Genomic DNA, 24,358 nt, shown 5'->3' on the forward strand with positions numbered 1-24,358 from the left:
CGAAAAGAAACTTCATAAATTTAACATCTTTAACTTTTGTTGCACTGTCGCCCTCAGTTGTGTGTAAATAATCAGTTTGGATCACTCTAATTATACCTGAATAATTCATGTGCCATTAGACAGATCCAAAGTGATGATTACTAACCTAATATTAATAAATTTAAATTCCATTTTGTTTTATTATTTTCTGCTTTTAGTCTACATATGGGAATAAATTGCCACTGCTGCTGAACTTCGTTCATTTTGCATAACAGTTCACGACACAGTGCCTTTCGGAACACGAACTTTGGCAAAAAAATAACTGGACTGATTTATTTCAGCAAGCAGTGCGCGCAAGTTTAAACGCTACACTGGCGTCTCACATGACTCTCCCCCTCTTCACTCCCCCTACCCGTTCACCTGCCGAACTCTCAGACCTGATGGTTCAAATGGCTCTGAGCACTATGAGACTTAACATCTGAGGTCATCAGTCCCCTAGAACTTAGAACTACTTAAACCTAAATAACCTAAGGACATCACACACATCCATGTCCGAGGCAGTAGCGGTCGCGCGGTTCCAGACTGAAGCGCCCAGAACCGCTCGGCCACTTCGGCCGGCCTCAGACCTGAGTTCTGATGGAGCGTGGCCTCCGTTTGCGTCAGACCATGTGTCTGCAGCCCGTCGAAAATTTTCGTGTCTTGAAAGAACGACGGAGTAATTTGAAGTTTTTGGCCAGACTTGGAAAGTTCGACACAGAGTCCCAATATTTGTTGAAAGAAGTTTACAGCGATGTCAGCGGCAATGAATGGCTTCCACGAACTCGAGTTTTTGAGGCATTTAAGTGATTAAAAGGGGGTCACGAAGAGACTTAAGATGCGTCAACAACGAACGGAGATATTGAAAAAATTGGGGATTTAATCCGAAAAGACCGTCGGCTGAGCGTTCGTGCGATAAGATATTGTAAGAATCGACAAAGAAACGGTTCGGCAGATTTTACACGAACTCCTTCACGTGAAGGAAGTTCATGAAAAAATGGTGCCCGAATCTGACGCCTTGAACCAAAAGACTCTCGAATTAACATTTGTGCAGACACTCTGAAAACCATCAAAAAGGTCCCGAAATTTCTTGAAAAAATAATACGCAATGAATCGTGGTTTGTACTAAAGATCCAAACACCAAGTGCCAATCAGTACAGTGAAGAGAGCTCGAATGTTAAATCAAATTTCAGAGCAATGGCAATTGTGTTTTTCGGCCTACATGGGACTGCGTTCATAAATTGGTCACCTCAGGATCTTGAAGTCCTATCTGTGCTCCGTGAACGAGTGAGAAAAAAGTGGCTTGAGCTGTGGAAAGCAAAGCATTGATTCAGCATCAGGACAACGCCCTGGCCCATAGAGTGTTGACAAAGGCATTGGCTAAGCGTGGGATTACTGCGTCGGAGCACCCACCCTATTCACCTGATCTTGCTCCGTGTGAATCTTTCCTTTTTCAGAAAGAACATGAACATGTTTTCAAATGTTAAATTCAAACATTTCTTCGAGCAGTGGAAAATTCGCATGGAGCGGGTTAAGGATCGTGGAAGGGAGCATTGTGAACGGGATAATGTAAATATTGTGAAAAAAAAAGTTATCTATAGCCCGATTATTTTGTAGCCAACCGTCTTACTGGTTGAAGTTGTTCGGCAAATCTATCATATTTGGCGCAATCCTCTCTCGCTCCCTCCCTCCCTCCCGTGTGGGCCCTTAAAGTGTCAACTGAAATGCAATTTTAATCGTACTACAGGGTGTCCATAAATGTTTACCCTGATTTCAAAATTAAATATTAATTAAAATTGTGATGGTAACTATTTTTTACAGTTCTACTAGGGAACCCATGGAAAGTTTGTGTCCCGTTATGGGAAGAAAGCATCGGATGTGATGTTAATCATAACATGGGTGGAAATTTGTTTTAGCAACGGGGTAGGTTCAGAAACGGACAAACAGCAGCAGACCATCTGTTTCGAGAGAGACTTTGCAGGCAGTTCAAACCTCATTCACGAGATCGCCACAGAAATAGAGTAGACAAGGTTAGCGGAAACTTCAAGTGCCAAAGAGTACAGTGATAAATTGGTTCGCAAATGTCTTAAAATGTATGCGTGCAAGGTCCAGGCCGGCCGCTGTGGCCGAGCGGTTCTAGGCGCTTCAGTGCAGAACCGCGCTGCTGCTACAGTCGCAGATTCGAATCCTGCCTCGGGCATGGATGTGTGTGATGTCCTTAGGTTAGTTAGGTTTAAGTAGTTCCAAGCCTAGGGGACTGATGACCTCAGATGTTAAGTCCCATAGTGCTTAGAGCAATTTTAACCATTTTTTGAACAAAGTCCAGATTATTCGGGCATTACGACCAGATGATCGCCCAAAATTTGAACAATTTGCAGTGAACATGCTGAACCGTTTGGACGAGGACAATGATTTCTTGAAGCGTGTGTGTTTTTCCGATAAGGTCACATTATATGTCTGTGGCTCAGTTAACCGCCATAATGTTCGGATCTGGAGATCGGAAAATCCTATGTCATACAAGAACACATTCGGGATAGTCCAAAGCTTAATGTGTGGTGTGAGTTAATGTTTGATCGAGTGATCGGTCCATTTTTCTTTCTAGAATGCAATGTAAGTGGATTGTTTACCGAGACAGGTTTGTGAATTATACCACTGCCAGCTACCGGAAATGCAAGACACTATCATATTTTAACAAGATAGGCTCTAGAAGTCGGAGATTTTCGTAATGAAACATTCCACAATAGTTGGATTGGTAGAGACGGCCCAATTGCATGGCCCTCGAGATCGCCCCGTTAGATTTCTTTCTTTTGGGGTGTGTGAAGAATAATGTGACATTGCAACAACGTATCAGAGATGCCATTGTTCTTAGGAAATATCAAATTCTTTGTAAATACTGATAGACATAAGAATAGTATAAAGACAGTAGAGACAGGTTTGTTCCAGCGTTTTGTCCTGTGGCCCTGTCTGTGTAGTACGAACACAGTCGACATCGACGTGCCTAAAGGGGGGACAGCACCCATGTGGCACTATTTACAGATGATACTGCCATTTGTGCTAGCCACCCGAACCCCAATTACATCGTGCTCAGCATGCTATCTTGATCAAATTACACAATGGTGTAACTTGTGGTAAATTAAAATAGACCGGACGAAATGCAACACATTGATATTCACTATCAGGAGACCCACAAACACACAACCCTCTATAAACGGAAGGGACCTCCAGTGGTGCAACACTGTCAGATAGGCTTTACCATTGTTCAAGCTCAGCGGGTTGACCACCGAAGCTAAATTACAAATCTGGAAGATGGTGGTCTTTTCAACTACATTATATGGTTGTGAGAGCTGGGTCATGGTCGCAGACACTCACTTAATAAAAGTGCAAACTATTCAAATTAAAGGCCATAGAGTAATCACGAACGCTGCCTAGTTCGTCCGTAACACGTCAATACATAGGGACAGACATACCCACCCTCACCACAGGTCTTTTGCTATGCTATGAGCTATGCTGAAAGGGAACTATTCCTAGAAGATTACTCAGCGTGCTGTGGAATGTGTATAATATGGATTGCCGATAAATAAAATATTTTCAGACTTGTAAAAGCTGAAAGCTTATGCCCCAAGTTACATCGCAGAACGTGAACCGCAAGAATTTAAAAAATGGGTCTCCACCAGTTGAGTTGCAACTATTACAACAAATTGATTGAACTGAAAAGTGTTCAAATGGTTCAAATGGCTCTGAGCACTATGGGACTTAACTGCTGTGGTCATCAGTCCCCTAGAACTTAGAACTACTTAAATCTAACTAACCTAAGGACATCACACACATCCATGCCCGAGGCAGGATTCGAACCTGCGACCGTAGCGGTCGCGCGGTTCCAGACTGTAGCGCCTAGAACCGCTCAGCCACTCCGGCCGGCTTTGAAAAGTGTAGAACTGTTGATTCATTTAGAGATGGGGATGTTGTTACCAAAAATTTTCATGAGAAATTTGCTTGTCGATCCCCATTCTTGAGGTGTAGCGTCGCTGCAAATACTCCCGGGCTCTTCTGCTGTGCTGCTGTACATGCAAAACTATTCGTGTAATGTACGAAATAAATTCCAGGTTACGGATCTTCCTTAAAATTTCTTTATTAGGACGCAAGAAGTTCGGCGGCGAAAAATATGAAAGGAAGTTCTACGTGCTGTGTTGTTGATGGTTGTTAGCAAAGTGCCTCCCTGCTGTTAGCAAACCGCTGATATTTGTATGAATTACAACAATCACAGACAATCAGAATTTACAAATTTTAAGAAATGACAAAAGTGCGTAACAAAACTAATTCACCTACATAGAAAAATAACGAAAATAATGATTTACAATTTGTTGTGGACGCGGACATATTTTCGTTAAGAATTCCAAAGTAATTTACAACTTCCCAGAATATAACAGTACATATTACATTTTAGTTAATTACAGTCGAAAGAAAGAGCGACAATTACTCCTGCCATATGTATGAATTCCAAATAACATCTTTGTCAACTAGCAGATTTGCCGAAAATAAATTTGTAAGCTGCAAAATACGCTTTGTTTATGTAGATCATCACGGTTGTTGATAAGTATTGATTGACAGACTCGTCGGCGTAGCAAGTTTAGATCAATTACTAAGTAATTATTGAAAACAAAATATTCCTAGCATGTTCACAGGCTTGTTATTGAGCGCAGAATAGAATAGCAAACTCAGATTTTACACAAATTGTCTCGAACAGATTAATTACTGGTATAGGTGCAGTGTAGCTTAGTAGATTAAACTATTAATTAAGCATAGAATAAAATGTAAGTTTTTCAGGGGATGGCAAAAGATCCTAATGGGATGTTTTATTACAATGCCCAGACACGATGTGCTCGTCGGGCACAATCGCACCAGACAGGTCGCAAAACGTGTAGCAAGGGATTGAATACCGACTCGATATTTTGCGTGTTACCAGGGGTGCACATGTTGACGCGTATTACCTGTATTAAATTTTTATGTAAAGTTGAAAACTGAAAGAGTAGAGGCATATGTGTAAACATTTATGGAGAGCCTGTGAGTAAGTGGTGCTGCGTTGCGCTGCCGGCAGTGCTCAAGTGCCTGCGGCTGTCGGCGGACCCGGTGCGGCTGCGCCTGAAGCGCGACCCCGTGATCAAGGCGCGCGTGCGCAGCTTCCTGGCGGGCCGCGAGGAGCCCGCGCGGCCGCGGCCGCCCCCCGCCGCCCCCGGCGCCGCCTCCCCGGCGCCCGCCGTCCCGGCCGCCGGCGACGCCGCCTCCCCCACCGGCGCCGCCCAGCAGCGCCCGCCGCAGCCGCGCTGCGAGGCCTTCATGATGACGGGCGACGTCATCCTCAACCTGTCGCGCACGCAGCACAGCTGCGCTGCTGCCGCCGTGCTGCCCCGCAACTCGCACAAAAAGGCAAGTCCTACTTACATCCCACACCATTTTGTTGACCTGACGGTCTCATAAGTAAAGACTGTGGCATGAAGGGAAGATTTACTTCGCCAAATAGGACAGCTATTTGCGTTAAGTATAGGTGCCCATATAGCGGGTGATCAAAAAGTCAGTATAACTTCGAAAACTGAATTATGTTGTTGTTGTTGCTGTTGTTGTTGTGGTCTTCAGTCCTGAGACTGGTTTGATGCAGCTGTCCATGCTACTCTATCCTGTGCAAGCTTCTTCATCTCCCAGTACTTACTGCAACCTACATCCTTCTGAATCTGCTTGGTGTATTCATCTCTTGGTCTCCCTCTACGATTATTACCCTCCACGCTGCCCTCCAATGCTAAATTTGTGATTCCTTGATGCCTCAAAACATGTCCTACCAACCGATCCCTTCTTCTACTGAAGTTGTGCCACAAACTTCTCTTCTCCCCAATCCTATTCAATACCTCCTCATTAGTTACGTGATCTACCCATCTAATCTTCAGCATTCTTCTGTAACACCACATTTCGAAAGCTTCTATTCTCTTCTTGTCTAAACTATTTATCGTCCATGTTTCACTTCCATACATGGCTACACTCCATACAAATACTTTCAGAAACGACTTCCTGACACTTAAATCTATACTCGATGTTAACAAATTTCTCTTCTTCAGAAACGCTTTCCTTCCCATTGCCAGTCTACATTTTATATCCTCTCTACTTCGACCATCATCAGTTATTTTACTCCCTAAATAGCAAAACTCCTTTGCTACTTTTAGTGTCTCATTTCCTAATCTAATTCCCACAGCATCACCCGATTTAATTTGACTACATTCCATTATCCTCGTTTTGCTTTTGTTGATGTTCATCTTATATCCTCCTTTCAAGACACTGTCCATTCCGTTCAACAGCTCTTCCAAGTCCTTTGCTGTCTCTGTCAGAATTACAATGTCATCGGCGAACCTCAAAGTTTTTACTTCTTCTCCATGAATTTTAATACCTACTCCGAATTTTTCTTTTGTTTCCTTTACTGCCTGCTCTATATACAGATTGAATAACATCGGGGAGAGGCTACAACCCTGTCTCACTCCTTTCCCAACCACTGCTTCCCTTTCATGCCCCTCGACTCTTATAACTGTCATCTGGTTTCTGTACAAATTGTAAATAGCATTTCGCTCCCTGTATTTTACCCCTGCCACCTTCAAAATTTGAAAGAGAGTATTCCAGTCAACATTGTCAAAAGCTTTCTCTAAGTCTACAAATGCTAGAAACGTAGGTTTGCCTTTTCTTAATCTTTCTTCTAAGATAAGTCGTAAGGTTAGTATTGCCTCACGTGTTCCAACATTTCTACGGAATCCAAACTGATCTTCCCCGAGGTCCGCTTCTACCAGTTTTTCCATTCGCCTGTAAAGAATTCGCGTTAGTATTTTGCAGCTGTGAATTATTAAACTGATAGTTCGGTAATTTTCACATCTGTCAACACCTGCTTTCTTTGGGATTGGAATTATTATATTCTTCTTGAAGTCTGAGGGTATTTCGCCTGTCTCATACATCAAGGCCATCAGTAGTTCTAATGGAATGTTGTCTACTCCCGGGGCCTTGTTTCGACTCAGGTCATTCAGTGCTCTGTCAAACTCTTCACGCAGTATCTTATCTCCCATTTCGTCTTCATCTACATCCTCTTCCATTTCCATAATATTGTCCTCAAGTACATTGCCCTTGTATAAACCCTCTATATACTCCTTCCACCTTTCTGCCTTCCCTTCTTTGCTTAGAACTGGGTTGCCATCTGAGCTCTTGATATTCAGACAAGTGGTTCTCTTCTCTCCAAAGGTCTCTTTAATTTTCCTGTAGGCAGTATCTATCTTAACCCTAGTGAGACAAGCCTCTACATCCTTACATTTGTCCTCTAGCCATCCCTGCTTAGCCATTTTACACTTCCTGTCGATCTCATTTTTGAGACGTTTGTATTCTTTTTTGCCTGCTTCATTTACTGCATTTTTATATTTTCTCCTTTCATCAATTAAATTCAATATTTCTTCTGTTACCCAAGGATTTCTATTAGCCCTCGTCTTTTTACCTACTTGATCGTCTGCTGCCTTCACTACTTCATCCCTCATAGCTACCCATTCTTCTTCTACTGTATTTCTTTCCCCCATTCCTGTCAATTGTTCCCTTATGCTCTACCTGAAACTGTGCACAACCTCTGGTTCTTTCAGTTTATCCAGGTCCCATCTCCTTAAATTCCCACCTTTTTGCAGTTTCTTCAGTTTCAATCTGCAATTCATAACCAATAGATTGTTGTCAGAATCCACATCTGCCCCTGGAAATATCTTACAATTTAAAACCTGGTTCCTAAATCTCTGTCTTACCATTATATAATCTATCTGATACCTTTTAGTATCTCCAGGATTCTTCCAGGTATACAACCTTCCTTTATGATTCTTGAACCAAGTGTTAGTTATGATTAAGTTATGCTCTGTGCAAAATTCTACCAGGCGGCTTCCTCTTTCATTCCTTACCCCCGTTCCATATTCACCTACTACGTTACCTTCTTTTCCTTTTCCTACTATCGAATTCCAGTCACCCATGGCTATTAAATTTTCGTCTCCCTTCACTACCTGAATAATTTCTTTTATCTCGTCATACATTTCATCTATTTCTTCACCATCTGCAGAGCTAGTTGGCATATGAACTTGTACTACTGTAGTAGGCATGGGCTTTGTGTCTTGTCTTGGCCACAATAATGCGTTCACTATGCTGTTTGTAGTAGCTAACCCGCACTCCTATTTTTTTATTCATTATTAAACCTACTCCCGCATTACCCCTATTTGATTTTGTATTTATAACCCTGTAATCATCCGACCAAAAGTCTTGTTCCTCCTGCCACCGAACTTCACTAATTCCCACTATATCTAACTTTAACCTATCCATTTCCCTTTTTAAATTTTCTAACCTACTTGCCCGATTAAGGGATCTGACATTCCAAGCTCCGATCCGTAGAACGCCAGTTTTCTTTCTCGTGATAACGACGTCCTCCTGAGTAGTCCCCGTCCGGAGATCCGAATGGGGGACTATTTTACCTCCGGAATATTTTACCCAAGAGGACGCCATCATCATTTAATCATACAGTAAAGCTGCATGTCCTCGGGAAAAATTACGGCTGTAGTTTCCCCTTGCTTTCAGCCGTTCGCAGTACCAGCACAGCAAGGCCGTTTTGGTTAATGTTACAAGGCCAGATCAGTCAATCATCCAGACTGTTGCCCCTGCAACTACTGAAAACGCTGCTGTCCCTCTTCAGGAACCACATGTTTGTCTGGCCTCTCAACAGATACCCCTCCGTTGTGGTTGCACCTATGGTACGGCCATCTGTATCGCTGAGGCACGCAAGCCTCCCTACCAACGGCAAGGTCCATGGTTCATGGGGGGGAAACTGAATTAATCACGGAATAATGTAGATAGAGAGGTACAAATTGACACACATGCTTGGAATGACATGGGGTTTTATTAGAACCAAAAAATTACAATCGTTCAAAAAATGTCCGACAGACGGCGCTTCATCTGATCAGAATAGCAATAATTAGCATAACAAAGTAAGACAAGGCAAAGATGATGTTCTTTAGAGGAAATGCTCAATATGTCCACCATCATTCCTCAACAATAGCTGTAGTCGAGGAATAATGTTTGTGAACAGCACTGCAAAGCATGTCCGGAATTATGGTGAGGCATTGGCGTCGTATGTTGTCTTTCAGCATCCCTAGAGATGTCAGTCGATCACGATACACTTGCGACTTCAGGTAACCCCAAAGCCAATAATCGCACGAACTGAGGTCTGGGGACCTGGGAGGCCAAGCATGACGAAAGTGGCGGCGGAGCACACGATAATCACCAAACGACGCGCTCAAGACATCTTTCACGCATCTAGCAATATGGGATGGAGAGCCATCCTGCATAAACATCGTACGTTCCAGCAGGTGTTTATCAGCCAGACTGGGAATGAAGCGATTCTGTAACATATCGGCGTACCTCTCACCCATCACGGTAGCAGTTACAAAACCAGAATCGCGCATTTCGTCGAAGAAAAAAGGCCCGACAACGGTAGATGTGGTAAATCCAACCCATACCGTGACTTTCTCGTCGTGCAATGGAGTTTCCACGACAGTTCTACGATTTTCGGTAGCCCAAATGAGCGCTGACTTCCCCGTGCGTAGACGAATCCGCTATAGTCTCCATTTCTTCCTGAACTGTCTCAGCAGCATTACGCCTTGTGTTCGGTCGGCCACTAAGGTGTCTATCGTCTAAACAACCCGTGGCTTCGGACTTCGAAATCATTCTCGCCACAGCTGCATGTGTCAACGGACCTTTACCCGTTCGAATCCCCTTCCTATGGCGATAGGATCGTAACGCTGAACTAGCACATTCCCCATTCTGATAATACAGCTTCACTAAAAGCGCCTTTTCAGGTAACGGCAATATGCTGCGACTGCTGGCGCATCTGATTCTCTCTCTCATTGCTGTCCAACGCCATCTGTCGGACATTTTGTGCACTTTGTTTGTTGTTTGGTTCTAATAAAACCCCATGTCATTTTAAGCATGTGTGTCAATTTTTACATCTCTATCTATATTATTCCATGGTTTATTAAGTTTTCAAATTTATACTGAATTTTTGATCACCCGGTAGGTATATATATATATATATATATATATATATATATATATATATATATATATATATATATATGTGTGTGTGTGTGTGTGTGTGTGTGTGTGTGTGTGTGTGTGTGTCATTTTCGTAATAATAAGAGCAGGAGTGTAAACCCGGTGCCGGCACATAGCCTACTCCTCTCGAAGAGCGCCAAAGGAACCGCCGAGTTTAACTATTCAAACTCGGAAAATGAGTAGAGAGTGACATTTATTAAGACAAGAATGTTATTTTATCTGGTATGTTACCAATCTCATCAAAACAAAATCTTCGTAGAAATGACAATACCGTTAACTTCCAGAGCAGGAACACTTTGAATAATAAACTGTTGCAGAAAGGCCATGTTCATTTTCGAAAGCAACACCACAGTGCTTCCCTATCACTCATTTTCAAACATGTAAGTTATTCCACGCTTCACATTGATAACAACGCCGTAATATTAACAGCACATACATGGCTCCAAAACGAGTGCAACTCAATTATTCAAACACAAATTTTAGTGCGAACCTTTCAATTACTCCCAGTCGTTCTACACCAATATATTATAACTTTGTACAGAGTGCCCCTTACACTCTTATTTGAAAATTTTCACTTAATACCAGTAATAGCATTACTAAAATTTGAAACTAACAGTAGCATTACGAAAACTCAAAATTATTATCTAATTCATTCATGAATAAATTTAGAAGCAAATTAATATAGGACATAAGGAACATCAAGATGCGAAACAAACATGTACGTACTCTACTGGCCATTAAAATTACTACACCACGTAGATGACGTGCTACAGACGCGAAATTTAACCGATAGGAAGAATATGCTGTGATATGCAAATGATTAGCTTTTCAGAGCATTCACACAAGGTTGGCGCCGGTGGTGACACCTACAACGTGATGACATGAGGAAAGTTTCCAACCGATTTCTCATACACAAACAGCAATTTACCGGCGTTGCCTGGTGAAACGTTGTTGTGATGCCCCGTGTAAAGAGGAGAGTTGCGTACCATCACGTTTCCGACTCTGATAAAGGTCGGATTGTAGACTATCGCGATTGCGGTTTATCGTATCACGACATTGCTGCTCGCGTTGGTCGAGATCCAATGACTGTTAGCAGCATATGGAATCGGTGGGTTCAGGAGGGTAATACGGAGCGCCGTGCTGGTTCCCAACAGCCTCGTATCACTAGCAGTCGAGATGACAGGCATCTTATCCGCATGGCTGTAACGGACCGTGCAGCCACGTCTCGATCCCTGGGTCGACAGATGGGGACGTTAGCAAGACAACAACCATCTGCACGAACAGTTCGACTACGTTTGCAGCAGCATGGACTATCAGCTCGGAGAACATGTCTGCGGTTACCCTTGACGTTGTATCATAGACAGGAGCGCCTGCTATGGTGTACTCAGCGTCGAACCTGGATGCACGAATGGCAAAACGTCATTTTTTCGGATGAATCCAGGTTCTGTTTACAGCATCATGATGGTCGCATCCGTGTTTGGCGACATCGCGGTGAACGCACATTGGAAGCATGTATTCGTCATCGCCATACTGGCGTACCACCCGGCGTGATGGTATGGGGTTCCATTTGTTATACGTCTCGGTCACCTCTTGTTCGCATTGACGGCATTTTGAACAGTGGACGTTACATTTCAGATGTGGCTCTACCCTTCATTCGATTATTGCGAAACCCCACATTTCAGCAGTATAATGCACGACGGCATGTTGCAGGTCCTGTACGGGCCTTTCTGAATACAGAAAATGTTTGACCGCTGCCCTGGCCAGCACATTCTCCAGATCTCTCACCAATTGAAAACGTCTGGTCAATGGTGGCCGAGCAACTGGCTCGTCACAATACGCCAGTCACTACTCTTGATGAACTGTGGTATCGTGTTGAAGCTGCATGGGCAGCTGTACCTGTACACGCCATCCAAGCTCTGTTTGACTCAGTGCCCAGGCGTATCAAGGCCGTTCTGGGTACTGATTTCTCGGGATGTATGCACCCAAATTGCGTGTAAATGTAATCACATGTCAGTTCTAGTATAATATATTTGTCCAATGAATGCGCGTTTATCATCTGCATTTCTTCTTGGTGTAGCAATTTTAATGGCCAGTAGTGTAACTTGCAAACATCGGCAAAATGGCTCATGCAGTTGCATCTTCTGTCACAAGCGTGGTTTATTTCCACTCTTGTAACCGCTGTTATTTGTTCGGGTCTTTCTGTTTACGGTTCACACAGATAGCAGATAGTTACCATCCGTAAGTTTCATATCAAGCAGAGACACCATACGATACACGTACTGCTGTACATCAAGGTGCAGGAAAATCCAGGTGAGGTCCGGTGAAAAAAGTGCACTATAATCCAGTCCCCACATCACTGTACTGTGAACTGTGTACTTGCACCACAGCGTACACACAAACCAGATGGGCAAACAACCACCAATAATAACGTCTGTTCCGCGATGTGAGTTCCGTACTGCCTAGGGGGCTACGAGGCAAAGACCAACTAATACCGCCCATGAGTTTGCTGCAAAAGACAGTGACAATAAGCAACGAATGACGTCAGTTCACAGCAGCAAATTCCCTCCCATGAAGAATTACTCAGAAGGCCGATCACATAACAATCCATTGTCTCGGATTATCCAAGCTATACAACAAGAAGCTGCTCCCATCTACCACGTTCCATGAAGAGAAACATACCATCATGTCCATGCTATACGGGCCTCGTTCCTCTCTGAACGCAGTGACTTGTCTCGACAGTAATCACTGCAAATTTCAGCGTCAGTCACAGATCACTGCCTGCCGCAGCCCCACTTGTTACATACTTGCTTTTTATCGCTGCGCGGTTCTCCATGTAACGTCTGACTCGGCTGCCGCCGCCGTCGTAGTTCCAGCGATGCGCGACATGCAGGCCATTGACGGCCACAAACCTATAGACTGGCAAAGATGTGCCAACCAGCACAGCGTTCCCATTCGACGCACGGATCACCGTAAACACATGCGCCCACTTCTTGAGACACCGCTTAGGGGTCTGGAATTTAACCTGGGCCATGGGCGCGAAGACTGCTGATCAGATATTTCACGCCACCGCTCGTCCTGCCGCAAAGGCAAAGGGAAAATTGCCAGGAGCGCAGCGTACGCTGACGGTCATCCATCCAAGTACGGGGCACGATCTGACGGAAACCGGCACGGTCGTTGCCTGTCTCACCAGTCGTTTATAATGATCGGGGGCCTGCTGATAGGACGTAGCTGAGCCTCTCGCCACTTGACTTGCCCCAATGATTCTTCGGCTTGCGTACGCCATCCACTTTACGGTGCTCCATTTTTTTTCTTTACAGACGGTTTTTCTCCCTTCCGTTCTTCCTTTCCCATTTGTCTGTCCATCTCATTTTAGTTTGACGCTTCCAGGACGGCAGGACCGAGGATCTGGTACTTTAATCTCTTAAAAAAACATCGATCCAGTCTAATTCAGTCCATTCCATCCATCCACCTGCTGGGGCTATAGTTTGTTGAACAGTAGTGCTAAAACTGGATACAAATACAGCGTGAAGTCGAACTCCATGAACAAAATTTCGGAGGTTGTTGAAGGATATTTTCTGAGCATTTTGTCTAAAGTTGCCGTAGTCTCGTTGCACAGTAATTATGTAATTGTCATGTACTCGGCTTCTTACCCCGATTACCTTTGTTTTTGTGTGAAAATTCGTTGGAAACAGCCGTGAAGCCTGTAACATGGAATCAGCAAAACGTGCAACACGAAATACAGAGCATTGCAGCAACCCTCGGAAGGATGCAAAACTAGTGTGATTTGATTGCCGTCGCTGCGCGAACAGCTTAGCACACGTTATATTTTAATTTAATTTAATTTAATTTTTTTTTTTTTTTTTTTTTTTTTTTTTTTTTTTTTTTTTTTTTTTTTTTTTGCATTCTAGAGTGTACATCCAACGAAATCTGAAGCCACCACGTAAATCACTGTGTCTTGGGCCACCGTGCAAAACTAGGAATCAGGTTGGATCATTACAAAGTAGTCTTTAATGACATGTTTTCTTGTGCGCTATCTTCATCACACGGCCATTCATGCGTTCTAACAGGACACGAGTTCATCCGAGGGTACGTATTTGCAGACACTTCATTTCTTATTTCTTGGTCCAGTCGCGATGTGCTCACACCACACACACACACACACACAGTAGAGTCCGCCGATGTAAAGGGTGAAGTGGGCTACAGGGAGGTCACCAGCTGGGGAACCTGATGGGCAGTAAAGTGCGAGCAAGGTGTTGCTATTCCACACTTGAACGTTCCCGGCCTTTGTACTCTGCTACAGATACTTCACAGATGTTAGCGAGGGGAAAAAAAAGTATGGGTTTATAATTCTCGCACCACTTCAGAAACGAATTGTGTAAATACACTACTGGCCATTACAATTCCTACACCAAGAAGAAATGCAGATGATAAACGGGTATTCATTGGACAAATATGTTATACTAGAACTGACATGTGATAACATTTTCACGCAATTTGGGTGCATAGATCCTGAGAAATCAGTACCCAGAACAACCACCTCTGGCCGTAATAACGGCCTTGATACACCTGGGCATTGAGTCAAACGGATGGCGTGTACAGGTACAGCTGCCCATACAGCTTCAATACGATACCACAGCTCATCAAGAGTAGTGACTGGCGTATTGTGACGAGCCAGTTGCTCGGCCACCATTGACCGGACGTTTTCAATTGGTGGGAGATCTGGAAAATATGCTGGCCAGGGCAGCAGTCGAACATTTTCTGTATCCAGAAAGGCCCGTACAGGACCTGCAACATGTGGTCGTGCATTATCCTGCTGAAATGTAGGGTTTCGCAGGGATTGAATGAAGGGTAGAGCCACGGGTCGTAACACATCTGAAATGTAACGTCCACTGTTCAAAGTGCCGTCAATGCGAACAAGAGGTGACCGAGACGTGAAACCAATGGCACCCCATACCATCCCGCCGGGTGATACGCCAGTATGGCGATGACGAATACACGCTTCCAATGTGCGTTCACCGCGATGTAGCCAAACACGGATGCGACCATCATGATGCTGAAAAAATGTTTTACCATTCATGCACCCAGGTTCGTCGTTGAGTACACCATCGCAGGCGCTCCTGTCTGTGATGCAGCGTCAAGGGTAACCGCAGCCATGGTCTCCGAGCTGATAGTCCATGCTGCTGCAAACGTCGTCGAACCGTTGTCTTGCAAACGTCCCCATCTGTTGACTCGGGGATGGAGACGTGGCTGCACGATCCGTTACAGCCATGCGGATAAGATGCCTGTCATATCGACTGCTAGTGATACGAGGCCGATGGAATCCAGCACGGCGTTCCGTATTACCCTCCTGAACCCACCGATTCCATATTCTGCTAACAGTCATTGGATCTCGACCAACGCGAGCAGCAATGTCGCGATACGATAAACCGCAATCGCGATAGGCTACAGTGCGACCTTTATCAAAGTCGGAATCATGATGGTACGCATTTCTCCTCCTTACACCAGGCATCACAACAACGTTTCACCAGGCAACGCCGGTTAACTGCTGTTTGTGTATGAGAAATCGGTTGGAAACTTTCCTCATGTCAGCCACACGTTGTAGGTGTCGCCACCGGCGCCAACCTTATGTGAATGATCTGAAAAGCTAATCATTTGCATATTACAGCATCTTCTTCCTATCGGTTAAATTTCGCGTCTGTAGCACGGCATCTTCGTGGTGTAGCAATTTTAGTGGCCAGTAGTGTATTATATGTATCAGACAAAGACGGCACCACACAATGGAGGATAATAAACTTTGTGCAAAATAGAGAATGGACATTGAGGTTATTGTGTCCGACTGTGATCTGTACCATAATTTCCATACTTTACCAGCCGGCACCTGTGGCCGAGCGGTTCTCGGCGCTTCAGTCCGGAACCGCGCCGCTGCTACGGTCGCAGGTTCGAATCCTGCCTCCGGCATGAATGTGTGTGATGTCCTTAGGTTAGTTAGGTTTAAGTAGTTCTAAGTTCTAGGGGGCTGATGACCTCAGATGTTAAGTCCCATAGTACTTAGAGCCATTTGAACCATGCTTTACGTTCTCTGCCTCGCTAAATGATTTAAGGACAAAATACGCACTTAATTGTAGTAAGGCAACTATTCAGTTCACTGACTTCTACAAATTACAAAAAAGTTTTTCAGTGAATCTTTACAATACTGAATTTTCCAGAAGCAGAATCCATCACGAGCACTCACGTATTGAAAATATGGACCAAGTTTTATTGCCCCTCTCTTAAAAGAAATAGGGCGACCGCGCACGCACAAATATTTTCATATCATAACTTTCTATTAATTAATGTGTTTCAAACACATTCCTTCATGGCTGGAACATGCAGTTCCACATGTTCTCTGAGCAAGAAATCATACGAAACATTCTTATCACTTCTGTTTTCCTATTTATCTGCCCTAACTTTCCACAATGCTGGCAGTGATTTATAATTTTCGAGGAACTCTTAATCAGAACACTCTCTCGTCTTGATTTGAACTCATTTTCAACACAACAACGAACGCAGAGATATCCAGCACGCGACAGACTGGCTAGGTCAGGGGTCAGCAATTAATTTTAGGTGGCGTCCGGATACTTTTGAAAATTATATCGAGGTCAAAAAAACTCACATTCCTTGCTAATATTATTTTAATTTTCATTCAGAGAATAATGTGAACAGCAACAGGTAGGCATTACTGTACTCAAAAATACATTTGCGGTCTTACGCAGTTTTAAAAGCTAGGTTCACGCAGGGTATGGGTTATGCGAAGAGCGTGTTCAAGGTGGGCGATCGTTAATCTTGAGAGCTATTGGCTCATTAAAAAAAGATAAATAAATGGTTGTAGCTCCGTCATAAATTGCATTAGGAAGTACTTTTCTTATTTCTTGATGGTGACTTTTTTGTGTGACCATACAAGCGAAAGTCTTTGTACAAAAGCTACTACTGCAGTGACGACGATCAAAGCAGCAGTATGGGCGATTCAGCAGTAGATAGACCACATACGATAGACACTGGAGAACACAGAGTTTCACAAACATATATGTGGAGCCAAACATAATAGCAGCAAAAGGCAGTTTTTTGCAATTTTCTTATCTTTCTGGAATAATTTTCCTCAAAAATTCTACAGTGGACGTAGTTCTATACATTTGCAAGGAAATGTTATCTCCATTTGGAGGACAGGCTTTGAATGGCGGTCAACTTCGCAGCCACATCAGTTCATTCTGCCGCTGGAGAAATTTCAGAAGACGATTTTAAGAATCGCGACTTCTATATCTCAGCGAAATCTTGGAATGTTGCTGCAAATTCCTTCCTAAGATCAGACGTAAAATTTGAAAATACTGCAGTGCCTTTTTCAGAATTATTTTTATATTCAACAATTGTTGGAAAGTGAATTTATCTTGAATTACATTTCTTTTTCAAAGATCTTCAGTTTGTGATGGAAAGAACACATGCGTTGTATCAGATCGCGTATTAATTTACCATTCCCGTGTAGCTCAGTACTTAGCGCATTTGAACGTTTCAGAACGTCTTGCAGGAAAGCCACAGATAGAATATTGCGCTCGATCGCTAGGAACTCCTAGCTCTTTGTCTACGAAAGAGGTTAGTTCTTCTCTTGTTTGCCAAAACCTTTTATTAATCACTTGACCTTTACGTTGCCAACGAGCATTTTTATGCTGCATTGAGTCAGAATGCGACGAATCGCACTCAGATAGAAACTCTTTGTACTGTCTGTGCTGAAGAGCAGGACGAGACCCCATAAAATTAATCAACTTGCTCAAGCTGTCCATTACGCATATCAGAGTGATACTAAGTTTTCCACAGAGCTACCTGGTGAATTACGCGCTGATAAGATAGGGGCCCAGCATTCTTATCCTCGATTTTCTTCACTAGTCCCTTTTCTTTGCCGATCATCGCCGGGGCACCATCGCTTGAAAGAGACATCATTTTATCATAACATGACTTTTTTGATATAGTCATCAAAACTCCTAAATAAATTTTTTCTGCAAGTCTTGTCTTTAAAAGGCAATATTGCTAGTAATTCTTTCCTGCGTGATTTACTTTCAATATAAAAAAAAGTCGCACGAAACTGGGCATTTGTTCTTCATTAAAGTGTCAAATATTAAAGTGCTATGGCATGGCAAGGCGTCTTTTGCCGAATTTCGAGTAAAGTAATATTACTGTCAGCAGCCAAAATGCCGGTTCATCTTGTATTGATTGTTGTTGACAGCGAATTCCATGAACTGCGGCAACAACGTTCTGTTTTTCTTCAAAAAGTGCCGCAGCCACTTCAACTTTTTTTTTTCTATCTCAGTGTTTGAAAATGGCTTCTGCTGTTTATTGAATGCCCAAGACACGCGCAACGCTTTTTCGGCAGATTTTTGCTTTTATGCTCATAGAGCGGTTTTGTAAGGCCGTATTTATTATATTTATTTATTTATTTTTGCAAGAAAGTAGATATGTCTACAGATTGTGCTTTGGAAAGCTACACTACTCACATGGGAATTTTTATGGCATTTTTGATGAGATGTTCACTAGTGTCGCTTTAAATTAACACCTTTAACGCAAGCGACAGTTTTGTTGCATATGAGGCAAACTGAAACAGCTCTATCACGCAGCGTAAAAATTCTAAAGATACCGCCGCCCTGCACAAAGCGCGTGCCGATCCACTGAAAAGGAGCCACTTCCATGTCACACACCCGCCGCCGCCTCCGTGAACACCCGCTCGAAAGATGACAGTGTCATTTCACATCAAAGTTTCATAAAGCGGCGTTAAGCTTTCGTTGGATATGAACACAAAAATTGTGTTAAAATGAATATGCCTACTCCGATTAAAAGAGACTTCATATGTTGCCAGAGTCAGAGATCGATTTATAAAATTCACTATCTCATTAAATAAAACTCTTGCGTTGCCTTCGGGTGTTCAGAGCTTTTGTGTGGATCAACATAGCACGCATGTGCCGGCGTGCCAGCTTGTTCTCCGCTCTTCAGCGCACCCTCCTGCGCTACGTAGGCGTAGCGAATGGGTATTTAATCTACTCACTAACCATTAAGAACTCGAACCAAATGAGTCACGTAACTACTTGTAAAACAGTATTGAAAGTGGTTAGGGTAACACTAAAACGTATTGTTAGCTACAGAAAAATGAGTTTTTAAATGATGTTGTTGACTATACTTCCAAAATATTGTTGGCAGTCCAATTTTTGACCTAACGCGGTCCGCCAGTTGCCGACCGTTGGGCTAGGGTATTGTTAATGCTACCCCCAGACGGCACAGTAGTTCTGGGCAGAGCAATATATTTCAAAAAAGTTTTTAGTGCGCGTGTTATTGCATGCCACGTTTCCATAACTGGTACAAATACTGCAAGGTGAGACTGCACTAGAAAATTTCAAGTCTTCGAAAGAACTGCTACTAGTCACGTTATCTGAACATTTTTTTCCATTCAACCTCTGTTCTGTCAAGAAACTTTCGTGAATCATACTTCAAGCTCCTGAGGTCAAGTTTTCATCCATCTTCTTATGTTTTCAACGAAGTAGAACAATTACCACAGCAGCAACATCTTTTATCGTCCAACATTCGGAATCCCAGTGTTATCGACTATATAATTGACATCAGTGGGCAGTCTAGGGAGGGCGTTTTTATTTAATCGTATGGTGATTTTATACAATATACAGTTGATATAAGGCAAATGATTTTATACAATGTACATTTGATATTAGACAAGATAAAACCTTAAAGTCTGTGTTTTTCAACCAGTTAATTAAGCTGGGTGTGAGAGTGAACAAGTCATCGGGAATTCCAGGGTATGAATGAAGTCGGCCGCGTTTGACTAAATGTTCAATTGTCTGCTCTTCTTGATTACATTCACACATTGATCCAGCCCCATTTGTATCTGAAGTACCTACAACAACCATGTCCAGTCCTTACCCTGTTGAGGCGGCACCAAAGCTTCCTTGGTAAGTCAAAACCTTTTGGCTTCTTTGTGGGATCAAGGTGATGGGCTCTTGCACAGTATTGTTGACCGTTTAAGTGCGGTCATAACGCAGTAGAAACGTTTGTCAGCGGAATGATATAGACTGAAATATCAGACTAACAGCTGAAATACAAAATCAAAGCAAATTAAAATTATTTTTCTTGGGGGAAATAATTTTTTGCATCGGCTATTATTCATGTCCATTTTACCTACTATGACGCTTCGGCTGTGTAGCCATTCATTTCAGGTTACGCTTATTTTCATGAGCAGTCCGTAATTAACAACTAAAATTATTTTCCTGGTAAAGATTTTACGTAACATTGGAGTACGGAGTACCGCTCAGTTAGGCATGCATGGTGTGGCCAAAATTTAAGTAGCTAGAAAAAAGTTTCCAAATCTGACGCGAAAGCTCCGCCAGGTAATGGACAGAATTGTTCATTACAAAAGATACTGGAAAAAGACGCCGATGCATGATCCCTTTGATGTTTGGATTACGTTTCTAAGGGATTTATTTTTATTCATACTTGGATCTTATCACATTGATGCAGGAACTTCCGTGGTAATATAATGAAAACAAAAGCTCAGAATATTTACATACAGAAAATACATGAGTATACTGTAGTTGGTAAACTCTACAGAGGATCGTCGGGGAAATCTAAGATGGCGGAACAGCTGCTATGACGATGGGACAGGTCGGTCGTGGAATGCTGCACATAAAACTCTCGTTTTATATTGGCAGCCGTTTACATTTGTCTATGCCCGGTTTTAAAATATTTACACTGCTTCATTTCCTGAACTAGAAATTGGAGTGAGATAGCCATGACTCATGAATAACTTGCTTTACCTTTTTTTAGACTTGCTTTACCTTTTTTTAGACTTGCTTTACCTTTTTTTAGACTTGCTTTAGATTTGACTTACAAAAATCACAGTAAACTTTACGGCCAACTAATAAATGTTAAAAATGAGGTATTAGTGCGCGTTGGTTACAAGGTATGTAAGTTCTGTGAAGTTTCTAGATGAAACAGTACTATTCCACTCATTTTTTGCGAGTTTATAACCCCATCACCGACACAGCCTACTTTAAGTTGGTAGACAAGCGCAACTTATATTTCGTAGACGTCCAGCAGAGAGTAGAAACTGTTAAATACTTCTACTCTATGACGCCCAGTAGGCTAAAGGAATTCTAGTATGCTGTCTAATGAGGGCAAATTAAATTTAAAATATGAAAATCGAATGCAACATGAGAATGAATAGAGCTATATTAAAGAGCAGGCTTAACGATTTTAAAGTATTCCTAGGCTAGAAAGCTAAATAGTTATACTTTCGTAGTATCCTTGCTATCATCGGGCAGTTTTTAGTATCCTTGCTATCTTCGGGCAGTTTTAAAAACACTGTAGTGTTTATTATTATCATTATTATTATTATTGTGATGATAATTTGGCTAGTGATGTACCTGGGTTGTTAGTAAAATTTACGGAGGTCTGTACATATCATTCTTTCAGTCTCGGTGAAAATAATTTTTCGAAATGTTTATTTCGTTATTCCTGGCAGTTACATTCTTGTTTACTCTTGTGCTACGCTGTCTGTATGTTGTAACATCTTCCTGCCCCGACACCACCATGTGCCTCTAATACAGGTAGGCATAAAGAAAAGATTGGCTAGCGCAACATTCTGCAATACGCCTTTGTTAGACAGTCAAAGCCGTCTCTGCTACCTGACATTGAACATAAAGGTTTCTATCCCACAACTGTCGGACAGTTTTCCTTGTTTGAATTCTGTCTAAGTGCCAAAACCAACTTCTTACGCAAACTTATTTTTCTTTCTTTTTCACCGGATCTCTGTTTAATTTTGTTGGATGTACGAAAGTGGTGAATTGCGGCAGACTTTATTATAAAATTAGTGTCAAAGAGATCAGCTTACACGTAAAGCAAAGCACAGTCGGTTTACGATTTCTGAGCGTGTAAAAAGGAAGATTTTCTATCATTCACACGGTAGTTTGTTTTGGCAGTCAGACTAGTTTTCTTGGTCATTTCAGACATACTTTTATTAGAGATGAAATTAATTACGTGTTCCTGTTTCTCGTATCCTTTCCGAGCTCGTGGGTACTCATACGGAAGTAGACAAAGATTGTTGGTGCAGCGGTTGAGGCACGGGACTTACTATCTGGAAGAGCAGCGTCAGATCCCTGTTCGGTTGCCAGATTTATATATATATATATATGGTTGCCCCAACATCACGTAATGTGAACACTGACTCGTTGAAAATACATGTTCAATTTTCTGCTTAGTCATTCATTGCCCATTTCATATTACTTTGTCAGCAAGTCATTAAACATAGATCTTCATTTCCTTCAGGAATCGAGCAAAAATCAAGGTTTCTAGAAAAAAAAGTGCATGTCACAGTATTTTTAAAATTGGAAGCTTTTAGAATACCTACTAAATCCAAGAAGGTGTATGTATGTACTTTGATTCATCAAGAGCCTTTCCACAATGGTTGGAGTCTGAAATGAAAGAATTTTGCTGTGGTTTTGCTTCCAGCTTTTTCTGTTATATTTCTTATTCGATGAGGGGAAAATGCAGACAATTTCTTGTAATTATTTTTTTAGACTTACAAAGGAGAGACCAGTTTCACTTGTGATTTTAGGGAATTTTTATCTTCACGTTGCATACTATACCAAATTTTTATCGTAATTTGGTTTACTGAACGCTATTGCACTTCCCGTGGGCTGATTGGAACTGTGTAGTACCTGCTACAAAGCATTTTTTGTTGGTCACAGTGTTAGAGGCATTTAATTCTGAGATTAATTAAGTCTATAGTGTTTGAATGCCCCATAGGGAACAAAAATGTTGATTAAAATGTGATATTTAATAGCAAGGAATCTTACTCCATATAAATAAAAATGTTCACACTTTATGGTGGTTAACTTTAACCTAAAGATTTTTGTTTTTTCAGAAAAGTTCGTGCTGTGCTGGATGAGTCTTGTGGTAGAATTATTTTGTGAAAGTTTTATGAAATAATTTAATTTGTTTTATATAGTGATGTCTTACTAAGATGTTAGTATTAATTCTACTTTATCAATGCATACTTTTTGTAACAGATAATGGATACTAAAATGAAGAAAGAGGAACAGCTTGCAAAATTTAAGAACAACTTATTTGAAATCAGCTGAACATAGAGAAAAAGAGAAAACAGGATTACAAGACTTCAGAAAAAAGGCAAGAGGAGAACTTTGAAACTGTCTAGATTTAAAAGAAACGGAAAACAATAAGAAAGAATAATGGGAAGGAGTATAGGGGAAATAAGACTAACCGCTTAAGTCAGTGGATGGTCCTCAGTGGAACCTTATTCAGGTTCATACAAATCTCACAAGCTTTTAGGAAATACAGTGAAAAGAATACAAGAGATACTTCCATACAGTCCAGTAAAGAAATATGCTGTACCGAAGAGACTGTTGCAGTGCCAAAGAATTTTGAATGTTGAAGCAAATGGAAAAAATGTAAATTGAATCCTAAGGTTTCTGATAAAATCATGCAAATTGTTAAAAAATTTACACTAATAGCATAAGCTATCAAGATCCTGAGACTAAGAAATGTACAGCTTTGCAGAAATGTCAAATGGTTCTCTCGATTAATGGAGCGTATCAGCAGTTTGTGGCAGACACTAAAATGGAGTGCATAAAGAAAGACTATTTTTATGCACTGTGACTGAAAAATATTTTTTCGGGTTCAAGTAACACTTCAAACTGTATGTCTCTGCACATATCATGCTAACTGTATCTGGCTGAAGTTACATATTGAACCCCCCCTCCCCCTCGATGCCCTGAAATCGTGGTTGTGGTGACAGACTGATCTGTAGTGCAGCCTGAGGTCTGGGTTGGGTTGGAAGGGACAACTTGGTTGTGAGTTGACGAAGCCAACAAATATGAAAGCAGAAAGTCTAATTGTGGTAACAAATTGACCGTTAGCAAAACCTAATGTTTACACTCACACCATATTGTAAAAGACAAGGTGGTACAATATGTAATTTGTACCCTTTGTCTGGTGAAATCAATGAAAATGACACTGGAAAAGAGCATTTTTCAAGTAGTAAGGAGCTGCAGGATCACACAGTCTGTGATGTGAGAAACAAATCTTGCATGAGGAATTCATGTATAAAGTGTAAAAATTGGAGGCATAAGTTCCAATCCAGGTTAAATGAAGA

General features: G+C 42.0%; 1 protein-coding gene across 7 annotated transcripts in view; it reads left to right on the top strand.

Annotated features, from left to right (window-relative positions):
* Positions 1-24,358, top strand: part of LOC124776245 (PH and SEC7 domain-containing protein-like) — an 850,081-nt gene that overhangs the window by 594,411 nt on the left and 231,312 nt on the right. For all 7 annotated transcript variants that reach the window (XR_007015606.1, XM_047251114.1, XM_047251123.1 and 4 more), the window contains exon 3: positions 5,111-5,439. Coding sequence is in view for 6 of the 7 variants with exons in the window: in XM_047251114.1 (XP_047107070.1) it covers positions 5,111-5,439 (329 nt within the window). In the remaining variant the exon portion in view is untranslated. The remainder of the gene's footprint in view (positions 1-5,110; positions 5,440-24,358) is intronic.

The sequence above is a fragment of the Schistocerca piceifrons genome, chromosome 1, assembly GCF_021461385.2.
Source record: "Schistocerca piceifrons isolate TAMUIC-IGC-003096 chromosome 1, iqSchPice1.1, whole genome shotgun sequence".
Taxonomy (NCBI): Eukaryota; Metazoa; Arthropoda; class Insecta; order Orthoptera; family Acrididae; genus Schistocerca; species Schistocerca piceifrons.